At 39.8% G+C, this 15949-nt stretch overlaps 1 protein-coding gene across 1 annotated transcript; it reads right to left on the bottom strand.

The window, feature by feature from the left end:
- Positions 1 to 7324: 7324 nt before the first annotated feature.
- Positions 7325 to 9855, bottom strand: fam167ab (family with sequence similarity 167 member Ab; the record flags this gene model as incomplete). Its single annotated transcript, XM_080745020.1, has 2 exons — positions 7325 to 7582; positions 9523 to 9855. 2 exons carry the CDS (start codon positions 9853 to 9855, stop codon positions 7325 to 7327), a joined length of 591 nt encoding a protein of 196 aa, XP_080601146.1.
- Between the last annotated feature and the right edge of the window lie 6094 nt (positions 9856 to 15949).

Genomic DNA, 15949 nt, shown 5'->3' with positions numbered 1-15949 from the left:
TTTACAAAAAGACATGAAATATGGAGATGCAAGGTTTCTGCCCGACAGTGACTAAATTGTTCCTTCTACATACCCTTCCTGTACAGATCCACTCTAAGGGTGTCTCTGTGCATGTGTTGACAGGTCTCTGTATCTGGACTCTGGCAAGTTGAGTTGTCTCAGATCTGACCTGGGAAGGGAACAAGGCTGTAGGATTACATTAATTGCATTAATGGAATGGGAGGCTACACCTAAGCTTAAATATCCACTTTAGCATGAGGTACTGATTATTAGGAACAAAGGGATGAGAGAGAATCAAGGGCCTATGATGTCACTAAAAGGACGGATACTTTGTCATCGCACATCCAACGCTACACTCTTTGTGACAAGGTTGCGTCATTGTTTTGGTAGAGGCAAAGAGTATGGGATTGAGGGTTCATGACATGTTGCCCCAGAGTAATGGACCGATGCCTGCTTTCTCACGCTACGTGTAGTACTCTAATTGGTCTCCTGTAATTTCACATTAATCCAATCTTGGTGGGAACAAGTAATTACACTAATTACTTGCTGTAATGCTACGTGGCTTAATTAAGTTGTTAAAATATCCCATACTGTGTTTTACAAAGTGAATTGTCATAGTGTGCATGAGTGGAGCTGCATCCACCAACCTGTATGAATTGTAATCTTTCTCATTATTGAGAATCAGATGGGTGTTGATGGTTGTTTGGTTAAGAACTGTTTCAAAGGGTAACTGGTAGAGTCGCCGGAAAAGAAACTCTACGAAATTTGTATTCTTGTATTTGTTTTACTGAGAATAAGGTTAGAAATAACTTTAGGATTACGCATATCTTTTTGAGGTTACGATTAGGAATAGGGTTAGGTTTTGGCACCGTTTAGGCATAGTTTACAGAGGTGTATAAGGATTTTAAGGATCTCAATGGAAAATAACAAATAAGCCTTGCCTTACAGTGAACTGTCAGTGAACTGTACTGTCATGAAACTGTACCTTTTCCTATCCAAAACTTCTAATAAATACCTCAATCAATCAATCAATCAAAAGGCATAAACCATCAGCCCAGGCGAGTTTCTTTCCAGCGACTCTTCTGGTATTCTTTCAAAGACACAATTTTGAAAAAATGGCCAGAAAGGTAAATGGTTTAAATGTAGGAGTCAATTACTGGTCGTGGTGTTGAGCCGGAAACCTCAACTCCTGGTGAGCTAGTATGCTCCCTCATTTTAGTAACTTTGATTATATTTAATATTGAAAGTTATTTTAGGATCAACAATGCATTACCCAGAGATGATGGTGGCAAATACTGGCTATGAAAATAATGTATGGAAAGAGACTTCTGAACCCGAAACGCAAATCTGAAATCGAGTGTATCTTAAAAATGGCTTTTTCTTCAGAATCCCAGCTTTAAAAATGCAGGCAATGGAACAGTTTCTCCAAACACCGAAAGCCTCGTTTCAAATGGAAAATAATCTTCAAGCCAGCGACGGATCAAAACAATATCATGCCCAAGGAGTAAACCATTGAAAGATATTTTTAGTACTGGACAAATCTAATTCATGTCTAGGAACCAGGCCTATGTTTTTCTTAGTTGTTGTTTTTTCATTTTTTTATTTTCCAAGAATCCAAATCAAATGGTCATAGTAGTCAGTGTTTTGATACTACAGGGGCTTAATCTTGTGGTTAAACTTGAAACCATAATGGTCTGTGATGCACATTACCTCTCAAATATGAAATAGTTGGTCAGCAGCGTGGTTCCACGCCATAAAAAATGAACTGTGTCATCAGTAAGAAAAAAGTTTCCAGTGAGTCTATCATTAATAGGGAGGACAAGTAAAGCATCAGGACTTGGCAGGTGCCCATGTGAAGAATTCAAGATGCTACACGCTGTACTCATAACGTCTTTGAAGACAGTTGTTTCATCAATGTCATCGAGATAAGGAAGAGGTGAGTCCTCATGCACTCGGTTCATTTCTAAATGAATCCTGCTTGATTATAACCCTGAATAAGTATTTTTACAGTAATTTATACTTGTCTTGTTAGTTTTAGTGACAGATTAACCTTATTTTGTATAAAGAAACATTAACCCATTTTAATGCATCATTCAATTATGGGGAATTGATTGAAATGGTTATTTTAATGATTTAATATCTATTGTGAGAGCCCCCTGGGGCAATAGCCAGGGTTCTGTGCCTAATCATTGTCTGTTGTGCGGTGCTGGTTTTGAGGGTGGAGTCGGAGACATACAGGGGAAGGGGGGACACCTGGTCATTGTCTCCCCAAAGACGATAAAAGACGCTTTACTCCCCAGGCTCCAGGTGTGGCCACAGAAGAGCATTTCTGTTTGATTGCCTTTGTTAGCCTCAGTTAAAGTGAGCATATGTAGTAGTATCATAATTTAAACCATTTACCTTTCTTATAATGGTGTTATACTATTAATGCTACCGCATATGATAATACAACTAGTTTACTACTGAAGTACTACTCTTTGATGTGTATTTAGTTTTTGTCTGGATCATGCCGTGATGTTCTTTAAATGTCTTCTTCCTACAGTTAATCCTTGATGAGAGGAGATATGGTGAGCAAAGCATGTGATACTGTACACTCTGGGAATCTCGCCAGATGGCCAACCTTTCCACGTGGCACACCTCAGTGAAGGTGTTCTACAGGCCTTTCATGCTCGGGTTCACACGGCTAGGCACATCATGGTGAGACTGGCTTTTTCATAGCTTCGTCTTTTTATATTCCTGGACCAGAATGACAGCTATGCCAGTTGCCAGATTAGTGTCCCCACAGGTCAAGGAAACTACAGATACTATTGACACTGCCTTTCTCTGTGCATAGTACATGTTATGTCCTAGTGAAGACTAAAGCCTAATTTTGAGGGACGGCGAGGGCTAATTTTAGGCTATACTTAACTGAAAATAACATTTTCAAGCTTTTTAAAACGTGGCATAATGCTTGAAATGTTATCTTTATATGGAAAACGACAACAGAGTAGGCAATAAGTCTCTAGACTATGTGTTGGAATCTGATAATGTTTCTCCTATGAAGTACCATCCTTTAGGCAACATATAATATTTGTTTTTGTCATTTAAGATAGGCTACTAGATAACCTAGGCTAGAAAACAATAGACACTGGAATTTTAATTCTGAGACACCCTATACCTAAAACAAATGTAATAGAATGCTGGTTATCTTTGTGGATAGCATACCAGACTGAGAGAACGGACTGGAGCAACAGGTTTTGTTTTGTTTTTAGACTGGGCAATTAAAGTTATCTAATTTATCAGTGTCAGATTTCCTTTTGGATTGTATATGTACAGTAGTATGACACTAGCATTTTTACATTCTTTAGTAATGAGGTTTGTACCAGTGGGTTAGTTCTTGATACCATTCTGATCAGAAAGCATTCATTATAAATGACTTACATTTTTTAAAGGAAGTAAAATTTTTCATAAAGGGCATTCGGCTGGTTTTATAATAAAATGGTTACATTGGAGAACATGGCTTGGTTTTCTCACCATTGCCACTTAATAGCCTAATAAGGAAAATATACAAAGTGAGTGAGTATCACAATTACTTGCCAAACTCCCTTAAAGCAATTGACATGTCCAAGGTTCCACAACTGAAATGGCAACTTGTATATAGTGTAGTTATAATCTCTGCATGTATTTTTCCCCCCTTTTCAGCAAATCCCTTAGTCACACCAACAAGTAGTTTTGTCTTTATTGGTTAAAATTACTGTATACAGATGTCTCTTTAGAGGGGGTCAGTGCTCATATCACTGGCAAACGGAGCACATCTTATGACTGCTGAACTGGCATTTGTGTGTAAAACCAGGAAATGACAACCTGCAAAAATTGCATTGTTGTTAATCTCTGCAAGTGCAACATGTATGTTTTCAGCTAGTTTAAGCTAGTTGCACCAACATTGTTCTTGTCAAATAGTTTTGTTGATATTGGTGGTGATCCTGCAGGTCGCTGTGCCCATTTAGATACAAGCCTACTATACACTGCCCAGTGCCCTGCGTTGCCTGTCATCCTGTCCAAAGTATTTAGGCACTGACATTGTAAATGCAGGGTGCATAGAACGCTGTACATCCAACCGCCTCACGCTACAGAAACAAGAGATAGGCTCATGCTTTGTAGGCCACATGGCTTGGGTTGGTTGGTTCCCAAGGCTATGTCCACTTAGGACGCGTACAGGGAGCCTAAGGACACACACAGGGCCACGCAAGGGCCCCTGAGGCTAGGCCCACACGCTATCAGTAAATCTGTTTACACCATTTTCACTGAAGTTCACACCAGCCACAATCTCACCAGTGATTGGTAGGAATACCAATACATGATGCTCATTCAGAGGGGTCTGGTTTCAACAAGGATGAGCGCACACAAAGCTGGAGCTCATGCATGAAAATCTTAGCTTCAACAAAGTCATTCATGACATGCCACAGTGACACGGGTATCAGGGTGCAGTGCACAAGTAGTCTCACATCATAACTCTTTTTTCATAGCACCATACTTATTTACCACCCGTCCCCAAAACTGCGGAGACTAAGCTGTAAAATAGATTTGCAAGACTAAAATCACGATTTACAGAAAGGAGGTGACAATGATAGTGTAATTCACCAGTGGATCTTTGCTGAACGACATTATCAAAACAATTGGCCATGGGGTCCTGGCTGTTTCCTATGGTGTTCTTGTCTTTATAAAGTTTGTGAGACTGTATTGTCACTGATGAAGCGCAGAGATGACTTGTGTCCAGGACATTTTTCATGATTTTAAAGACCTGACCAGCACTCCAAATAGAATAGAGTGGTGTGTAGGTTTTTTTTTTTCCCGGCCTTGCATGGACAGTATCACTCAATCATTAAGAAATGTAATCACATTTTGGTTTGTTACATTTAGGATTCTATTCAACGGTGGGAACTTTCCATGGGAATTAAAGGTAATATGTGGAAATTCACAAGAATAACAAGGAAATATTTGGGTTATCAATAGGATTATACTTCTACTGAAACTATGAAATGGTAATGCTGTCATATTATCTGTACATTGTGAAAAATGGATGCACAGTGCATGGTTGCAGTTCAACAGAATCTCCATTCAATGGGCATTGCCTCATTTGTTTTCCAAAAAGATATGTTCAATATTATAAGGTAAGATCTTTTAAACTGAAATTGGGTTTAACTTCCCAACCCTTACATGCATATACACATTCGAATAAAGAAATAGACTGTTCCCTCACAGGTGTTTTTCATTGTCTCACATGACACAGTACACTCACCTGCAGTACATCAAACTAGTCACTAGACTAACATTCCACCTACACTTACACTATGCTTACTCTATGCTTAGACACTTAGCCCACTCCATGTCACTGTGATTTCCAACCTCACCGTTGATCTTAATAACCATTTTAGGTTCTATAGTTGTATAAACCAGACTCTAGACACATATTTACTTCCATTACAAGCTTAGTAATTCAAGAACAAGGTGTGAATCGGATTCTGAATGTTGTCTGACTTACAGAAGTTGGTTTACTGGCTGGGTGGGTGCTGTACCTCCTAGACACATTGGGCCACGGTCCTCAAGGGACAAAACAAAAGCCTATCATTGTGTCTGTTAGAGAAACCCAATCTTCCAGTTGCTGGCACTCTGACCAGTCTGGGCACCAACACGCACGCACGCACGCACACACACGCGCACACGCACGCACACACACACACCACTCATCGTTTTATCTATGAGTGGTGTGTGTTTAATTAGGAAGGTGTTAGAGAATAGGAGTGATAACCTTAAATACTCCCTGGAACAGCTCTGTTCTTCTCTTGTGTTGAATGTCCAACAGTATACTGTCTTTTTCCATTAGACCTATACAGAGTTACAGACTCCATTTGACCCAGATCTCCACCACTATCACGAATGCATTAACCCCGCACCTCCACCGCACCCCGTAATACATTTAAACTGGCCTACTTTTTCAAGGAAAGCGTACATGCAATTATATTTAAATGCTAGCATAAGAAAGATGTCCTGTGCACTAGCTCAACGCAATCTTGTCCATCTAGTTTTTGGTAGACAGCGAGTTGCAGATGAGATAAATGGAATATCTTCCAATTAAACCAAACTATAAGGCAATTTCTTCTCAGCAGTTTAATTGCTAACAAATGTCCACATTTCAGTGGCCAGTATTACTGGAGAAACCGAACCGAACAATTACTGTGATTTAATCATTATTGACAGACATTGAAGTAAAACATTTGCATCATCACAAAAATATGTTTACAAAAGGCAGGAATGATTTACCTGAATTGCTACCGTACTTACTGCAGATTCATTGTGGAATTTGAATAGACTGATTCAGTGGAGCCATCAACATGTTTATATATTCCCCACTACACTTGCTACTTGTCAGCTAAAATGCACAATGGCTTTGCTTTAGAGATTAAATATTAAGGCATCTCTTACATGTAAAAACAACAAAATAACAACGACAACATGAAGAAGATGTTACTTTCATGTAAATAAACACCAGAATTAAGCTTAACCTAACCTTCCATGCAGAGAGTTTTGTGCGGCACAAATCCATTAAAATACGTTGTGCCTGTTACATGATGGGACATATTGGGAAAGGTTTAAGAAATCAAGCCAAGCATGAAAATGTGTGTGAAGCTATTATACCGGAGGGAAATAAGTGAGCGTAGTAAGAAATAAGATCACATCATGGTAGCCTAAAGATATCTTTAGAGCTGCTACAACTTTTAAAAACAGAGAAGTGTACAATAGCTGCCTTTTATCTTAATTGACCACTTAAGCCCTATTCAAAAACATTTTTAACATATGCCTATAGCCCAAAACAGGGAGGTCACGTTGAAAGTGGTTAAACATCAAAGCTACAGAATTTTAATTGTGCTTAATCAATACACCTAAAGCAACATTACATACAGTTCTAGTTTTAGATAGATCATAGTTCTAGATCAGTGTTTGTCAAACCTTCGGTATCCCTTTAACTCTGACAGTGTACAAATGGACCAAATGAACACTGACGGGTTCATTTGGTTCCATTTGTACACTGTCAGAGTTACAGACTTGCAAGGGTCAATTTAGACGCCCCCCTAAAGGAACCCACAGAGTCCCTGGAAGGCTGGAATCCACTTTGAGAACCACTGTTCTAGAGATTTTACAATTATATTTCATGTTTAGGTTTACCCTCAAATTCATCCAAAATATAAATGTCAGTTATATTATCATCACATATTAGTGTTTTGCCAATTGTTTGGGCCCCGGCCCAGGGGTTGAGTACCACTGGTCTAGAGAATGACCGGTGTTGCTAGCAGAGTGAGAAGCGTCTGGAGTTGATGTTCATCTTGGTGACACCGATGAGACGCAGTGGGGCGGAGAGGCCTGGAGTGGCGGGACACTCGCACAGCAGATCCGACAGCTCGTCCCGCTCCTCCAGGCCAAAAGTGGCATCGTTGAGCATCCGGCGGTGCAGTTGGCACGTTTGCTCGATCTTCAGCTTGTTAATGTCACTGCGGAGGCGCATGAGCTGCCTGGCCAACTGTTGGTCCTGCAAGCGCATCTCTGTCTGCAAAGAGAGTGAGAGAAATGGAGAAAGCAACGACAGAGAGAAATAGTGGTTAAATGACGTTGCAGAGGAATTTTGTGATACACAGTTTATGTCTGTTTATTTGAAGTTTCAAATAAGTTTCCTTTCTTGCATATTTTTGGCAATGTTTATTTATGCCTTAGTTTGTTTGTGTTTATTTATTGTTACTTTTCCCTTTAGTTCAATCATCATTGCATTATCATTTACAGTATCTGCATGGAGTTTAATAAAGACACAGACTAAGTGAACTAGCACTCTGGTCCCCTGTGCTTTGATGGACATGCTGATGTATAGGGTTATTGGTGACTTGGTGACCACCCAGGCTGCTATTGTTTACAGTATAAATTAATACAGTACATTTCCTCTAATGTACCCTAATTTTCAGTATCAGAGGCTATTTTTGAGCAGTGCTAACCCGCTTCCTACATCTGGCTTTGTCTGTTTGACCTGTGTCTGTCTGTATGTACTGTATGGACAGAGTCACATTGGCCAAGCTTCGCGGGACGCTTAATGAAATTAACTCATGAATGGCATCGCTCACTTCACACTGGGTGTGATTGTTCAGAAAGGATCGGTTTACTTTTTCAGATTTTAGCTCTATTTCACAAATGATCAATCATTATTTATGTCACACATAAGCTTAATTGAATCTGGGTTGAGAGAAAGTTCATGCTATAATATGTATGTGAATGTGAAAAGAAATGTCTCAATGGGGCATCCCCAATAAAAGCCACTTTGCACAAACACTCATTGTTTTCCTGTCCACTGCGTTTGTGCAAATATTTGTGGTCAATATGGGTCTGCTTTCTATTATACTGAGAATATACTCACTATACTCCTTGCATGTTCAGGGTCCACATCTTTAATCCAAGCATGCAAACCCTGGATGAATGTGAAGTGATTACACTTGCAGGAGTTGTTTATGAAGATGAATAGGAGCCCTAATTCCCGTAACAGTCACTCACACTCACTTGAACTTGAATAGCATTCTTTTCACAGCCATAGCATGCTGGATGTTGTCTCCATTGTTCCACTAATTGGCTAATGAGCAGTGAGTAATTTTCTCTCCTGCATTTCAATTACCCTCAACTTCAACTTTATTGCCACATTATGTTTACACCAGGTAGAAAGGAGAGGGTGAAATTATTTTGTGCAAGCTTACTACAAATTGGAGTAAATAAATAAAATGTATTATGCATAAAGTATAGAGGCAACAATAATGGAATTATGATCAACAAATCAAATGTATGTTCTGTTGCCTATTTAGCACAATTTTGAAAGGGTTTTATTTTAAGTATATGAACATATTACAATTTGTTTCATGATCATCAAGTTCAGGTATCACATCTGATCGTGCCATTATTTAGCCATATCTGTGATTTCTGGGTTTTTGTGCTTTCCAGCATTAACTTGGCCTACAGTGTGAATGATGTATAAATCTTTTTAACCAGATCACTTCTGACCCACTTAATTCTGAAACTTAAACTTAGTTTGATAAGCCTCCATTAGCTGCATTATAATCTACACTAGAGCTTTCAGCATTACAAGCTGGTTGAGTATCGAGAAATGGCAATAGGGGACTAATTGATTTAACCTATTATGAAAAATAATTCATTTTCATTCTAATAAAATGTAGCGATTTTGCTGGAAAATAAATATTTTCCCCTTGTCATTATAGGTGACAAGATTTTTCAACTCACAATGCGTCACTATGCAAGGTATTGTGTGAGCTTGTAGATCGTCTATTTTCAGCATTTTTGCATGACAGTTACTTTTACTTTTTCCTTTACTTGTCTACAAGTTGTTCATATAAAAAAAGAGGCTTCTCGATTATTCAATTAATTGATTGAATATAGAATAATCGCTAAGAAAATAATCGATAGTTGCAGCCCTAAATGACAGTATAACCAAAGCCTTACCAGTTCCTTCCTGAGCCAGCTGAGAGCTTCATCAATATTCCCGAATGCCTTCAGGACTCCTGATGGCATCTTGCACTGAATGACTTCAGAGCTCAGTAGAGCCCCTTTGGGTTTGCCAGACTGCTCTTTAGGTTCCCCCTGCTCTGTCTGAGGCTGGCCTTGTTCAACTGCAGAATCTCTGAATATATGGCTATCTAAGCTGGCTTTCCACTCCACATAAGAGGGTCTCCTGGTCTCCAGCCGTAGTTTTTCTGTCAGGGCCTTCAAGGTCATCAGATGGTCATCTGCAGCCAAATCTGTATCTTCTTCTTCCAGAGCAACGCCACTGTCCATTGTGATGTGAGGAACTGAGGTTGCCTCCATCATTAATCAGCAAAAGAAACACCCCGAAAGATCTGAGGGATCAAGGATCAAGTGGTATGTTCTTCATGGATCCCACAATTCCTTGTCAATTCTGATCACAAGCTAGGCTTCAGTGGTGTTCTGATTACCTATAAGTACAGTTAATTTTGATGGATACTGACGTAGCCCAAAGGTTATTGAGGAATCCCTCTCCAAACTTTTTGCAATGTGTCCCTTTGGAGTCTACAGGTTACATTTGGACCTGTAACAGAGAAAAAAGAAAACATGGAATGTTTTCATATTAGCTGAGCTTGCGTATAAAGCATGTTGCATAACACAATGAGGCATCTGACAAAAATGCTGAACCTAAGGCTTGTTCACATTGTATCGGATATAATATATCAGTACGAAATGCAGTGGTCTACGACGTGATGCATCTAATCTGTCTCATCCACATAGTTAGTCTGTATCAGTAGGTCACCATACTGAATTTACAGTATTACTTACAATGCCTGCTTGGCTTACAAGATACTACTAGTGCATAGCTACACTGCATCGTCTGAGACGGCTCTCTATTCATTCATTGTTAACACCTGTCATTATGTACAAGGACCACACTGGGGAACACACCTCTGGTATCCCTACTGATTCTCACTTGACAGGAACAAGTCGTTTCCATAGCAACAACACACACACACACACACACACACACACACACACACACACACACACACACACACACACACACACACACACACACACACACACTGAAAATGAGTCAGCATTTTTTTCTGCCTCCCATTCCTAGGGGCTTAAGACTTCAACAGCCTCCAATGACAACTGCAGATTCAGAATACAGTGGACTGATGGTGGGTGGTACATTCACAGTTATATTAATTAATGCCTTGTGACACTACATAGCATTTTTTAGATAAATAATAATAAGGGCAACGCAAACGCAAGTATTTTCTGGGCATTATGATGGGTGTAATCTGGGTGAAATCAATTACTGTCAATCGGCAATATTGATGAGGCAAATATTATAGCCTAGGTGGTGATGGGAATGCTTTATGTACACGATATCATGGGGAGAAGTACGATACCACTCAGGTCGGTAGTTCTGCCAAGAGCACAGGGCAGAGATCATAGTTATACTACATGTAGCTACTTCAAGGACAAACTGAACCATAACAAGATAGACTGTACCAAAACAATACTGTAGCTGTCAGGCCTAGTGGAGACAGTTAGGCTCTTACAAGCTGCCAAACATCATTATGTATTAAGTACAATAAGTGTTTCAATATATGGTAAAATATAAAGGTTGGATATAAGCAACCATAATAACAATATGGTATGAGGAATAATTCTTCTCCATAGTCCTAGACTGACAAACTGAATAATGGATTTTCTTGTTGTGGAGTTATGTTATACTTTAAAGGGAGATCTAGTCAAACCGGAGATACTCAGCTTTATCTCCCACAGAAACCAAATAACTAGTCTAAACTAGTCGCCCTCATGAACTGCCTTGAGACATACTGTGGCACAAAACTGGATGGCACAAAACTTCCTGGTTAAATGAAAGCAGCTTTGACATTCCATCAAAAAGATGATAAATGGTCTTGGCATCCTGCCCACGCTTGTTAAAACCCCATGTCGAAATCCTTTGTGTGCTCTTTCATTCCGCCTTTAGGTTTGACACGCAGGTAAACAGAGTATTAAAGCCTGTTTCCTTCCACATCTGTACTGTTGGCAAAATCAAGTCATTGCTCTCTGTTCAAGACCTTGGGGAGTCGTCCACGCCCTCTTGGATTACTGCAATTCCCTGTACACTGTGACCAGTCAGTCGACCCTGACCAGCCTGCAAATGGTCCAAAACGCTGTGGCCCGGCTCCTGGCGGGTACCAGGAAGAGGGAACATATCCTGGCCTCTCCCCACTGGCTGCTAGAATGGTTTACGATTTTAAGATTCTCCTGATTGTTTATTAAGCACTAAATCTGTTGGCCCCCACCTACAGTATATCGCTGACCTTCGAACCCCTCCTCTGTAACTCCCAAGCTCCTCAGGTCTGACTCGGGGCTCCTAGCTGTATTTTTTTAATGTATTTATTTTGTACTGTTTTATCGATGATTGTTTATTCATGCCTTTGAGCTGTATGTCTTGTTGTTTATGTTCTACGGCCTGATCTTTAGGCTACAGCACTTTGGTCAAAGAGGGTTGTCTTTAAATGTGCTCTATAAATAAATTTGACTTGACTAGACTAAAATATCCTTTTAGATGAAATAGGGGGATGAAAAAGAAAACTGAAAACTAAGCCGTTCTGTGGCAACCATGACTGCAGCAGCGCAAACATTGAATTCTGTTCCTCTTACCAACTTTTTTCAACCACTCACTATGTGGTTAGACGGCTCAGTTCTTCCATAATGGGCACAGCAGACAAGCAGTGAAGTCATCGCCCTTGTATCTAATGATAGGCTTGGTTGTTTTGTAAGGTAAAGTAGACCTCTCTCTGACTGTGCCGCGTAGCTGACTTATAAATGATTAGGAAATGGCTCCTCGCCCTTTTCTCTTCAGGAATCGATGCTCCTCAGGAGGCTGTCCCATGTTATAGGAAAGCATTAGAGGAAAATCCATGGCACATGCATTTTTAAAGACGTTGTATGAACTAAAAGGACATGCACGTACAGGAAGGAAGTGATTTTGTTGGTAAACAGGAACTGCAGAGTATAGATATGAGGAGAGGGGAATGTGTAGAGTATGTGTGTAGAATATATTATGTCAGGACGTATAATCTTGAATCTTGTGCTGTCAAATGGAGAGTTATTGCCTAAAGTTCAGTACATTCCGTCACATAACATTACTTACTGTAAACTAGTAAGACGCCTCAGGGCGACATGTCTTGGCCGTCTGGCCAGTGATGTATATCGGACCAGTTACCCATATATGGAGATCCATGTACTGTATATGGAGATATGCTGTGAGACCACAAACATGCTTACTCAGTTATTCGTTATATGTGAAAATCCTATGAAAAACCTATGACGTCTATCACATCTAACATCATACATACACTCCCTTTTATGCCCATACAACGAGATCCCTGTCTGAACCAGCCACATCAAGGGTCTCCATATATGGGCATAAAAGAGATTCTGTTAGAGTGGTTCCCATGACATCACAGTGATGTCAAAGTTTGATGTCAGAGCGGCAAACCCATAGACCACGCCTGACACTGTGGTTCAGTGTCAGGCGGTACCCGTCCGGACGGACATAATACGGACAAGCTGTGACGTTTCTGATACTGTAGTAAACTGCGACCTATGGTCGCAATTACTGTGGTGGTTACAATCCACTTCTTGTGCCATTGGCAAAGCACTTTGCCAAGAACTTTCAAATAGACCAGCAGGAAATCATCATTTTTGGATTAAGCCAGATTTGCATCCTGAATATCAAATAGCAATGTTGGGCCAATAATGACACTAATGGGTCAAGGGCATGAAAGACCGATTCTTCCCATTATGTGTATGAATCAAATCACCATCTTCCACCCATAACATTCCAATGATTTCATGGCTACTGACTGCAGAATTGCATTGCTCGGCAACATGCAGTTTCCTTGGTTGCCACACCAATAAAATATATATTGGTGGGTTTTGGACTACGGACATGCCAAAAGCTGGTCTGACTTACAACGTCTGGGTCTATTTCTAACTGGGACATGTAGTAGTCAGCATAACAAACATGACCACATTGTAATGGCTGTAGGCTCCCTATGTGTATCTTTCCATATCCTCTACAACATAACTTTTACTTTTCTCTGGGCCGATTGAGAGGTGCTTTTCATACTGCAGTGATTATGCATTGACATGCACTCGATGTCACATTCAATTAGCAATTAAATTCCCACATGGAAAATACACACTTTCTTCATATCAGCATATCACACGGCATATTGACATTACAACACTATACTGAGAGACTTAAAGCCTGAGGAGTTACTTGTTGGTTATGCTCGCAGCCTCACGCAGAAAATTGCAGATGTACAAACTCACAATGTGTTGCAGGCTAAAGTTGTGTGCACCATGCACCACACAACTTATAAAAACAGGCTTCAGTCAGTGTTCTATTTAGTTAAGTAATCCCCCCCCCCCTCCCTTTCAACCTGTAACCTAAACCATTCACAGCAGGAAGAAACAAAAGCCCATGGTTCTCAGTGTCAACAGGTGTTCTTTGGAAGAGTCAAGGTTGTTCAAAGGATGAGAAAACACAGCTTTGTGCAGATGCAAAGATAAGAAACAGATTTGTAGCCTTTACTGCCTATAGTCAAATAGCCTATCCTTTCAAAAGTCAAAGACACATCAATGTATTCCATCTTGAGCAGACATAGGCCTACTTTATTATTAGGCTACCACTGTACAGCCATAAAAAAAAACGAATTCAAATAGAAAACTGTATGGAAAGATTACAGTAGCCTAACATCCAAAACCTGAGTGAGCATAATAAACAGTGGCCACTGGCTATGATACAGTCGGACAAAAAGTTAGTTTTCTTCCCAGTAAACCCAGACCATCCAGCTGTATTGCCTTAATTTATACTCAGTCTTAACTGATGATTATTTTTGAATAGATAATAGAGCGCGCCTATCATTCACTCAAAGCTAATTTGCATATGCAAAGAAACTGAATTGGTCTCGCAGTAGTCTAGTCAGCCAGTTTATACACACCATGTGGATATTTTGGACTCTACTGTCCAAAAGATCATAAAAAAAACTACTGTAGCCTAACATCATGGCTAGCCTAAGTTTAACTTAACGAAATAGCCTGTAGTAGAAGGCTGACAGTTAACTGTGGCGCATGCCACATCTGTTGTATGCTAATAGACATTAAATAAAACATATTCCGGATTTCAAGATATTATTTCAAGGTTTTGCCAATCTGTAAATTGGTTAATTGCGATCATGCAAACAGCGTTTCGTTACTGTACCAGAGCAGTCAGAATTCTTCGCGTTGCGCAGTCGGAACTTCTCTGCTGCGACTCTTTCCTGATCCACACATCAGCCTCATCAGGCAGAGATGTGAGCCATGATGCATGACTATGATGATCCTATCCTGCACATTCCCGCTTCAGTCCGGCTGTCGGTCCACTTGTTTTTGAACGCGGGGACCGGAGGAGGGGCAGCGGGTTGCGTCAGGTCGTGGTTGCTTGGAGACGTCGCAGGAATCCCTGGCTACACCAGACAGACTCCCTGTGCTAATGATACTGCAGCAATTGCGCCACGGTCTGATAATCAGGCGAAACGGTTTCACTTTATTAATTATTGTGTTTTAATTCAACAAAACACAACATACAAACAACGATGCTAGTTGTACAAAAAGTAAAAAACAAACAAACACACAATACAAAACGAAAAAGCAAGACGAAAATATTCACAACTTGATCAGATGATAAACCAAAAGTTTCCATTGGTCCCACATTCTATGCAGGTAGCCCTAGTATAGGCTATGTTTAATTATTCCAGAAACAATATAACATAAATAAAAAGGACACACATTTTGTCCCAACTGACTCATCCATTTCAACAATTTTCATTTGTTTGATTGTCTGAAATCAGGAGCAAACTGTATCAACACTAAAACAATCATCTGTTGAAAAATTTGAAAATTGAAAAATAAAGTCATAAAAAAAACAAAAAAAAAACAATCATCTTCCAATTTCCTGTAGGTACCATATGATTGTACAAGACTGAACTACTGTTCTGTTCTATAATATTTCCACATTTGGCAGAGCATCACCTTATTTCCATATCATGGCAAACATTTTCTTTCAACTGTTAAGAATCTAGAATTAAATTTTTAGGTGTCGAACAGAAACACAACAATCCCTTTCAGTCCTTTGGTCTATAACAGAACGTGTTCTCAATATATATTGTCCTATAAATGCAAAAACTAAATAAATAACACTCACTATACATTCTTATTGTAGGCCTACTCCAAATCTCCACCATGAAGATAACTACATGCCTCTCCAACTCCTAATTTCACACAATTGTAATAATGCAAATTTCAGTATATTGATAGCTACTGTAGG

Source organism: Nannobrachium achirus, assembly GCF_963921795.1.
Source record: "Nannobrachium achirus genome assembly, chromosome: 16".
NCBI lineage: Eukaryota > Metazoa > Chordata > Actinopteri > Myctophiformes > Myctophidae > Nannobrachium > Nannobrachium achirus.
The sequence above is the reverse complement of the archived record's forward strand: the minus strand, read 5'-3'. Positions and strand labels throughout refer to the sequence as shown.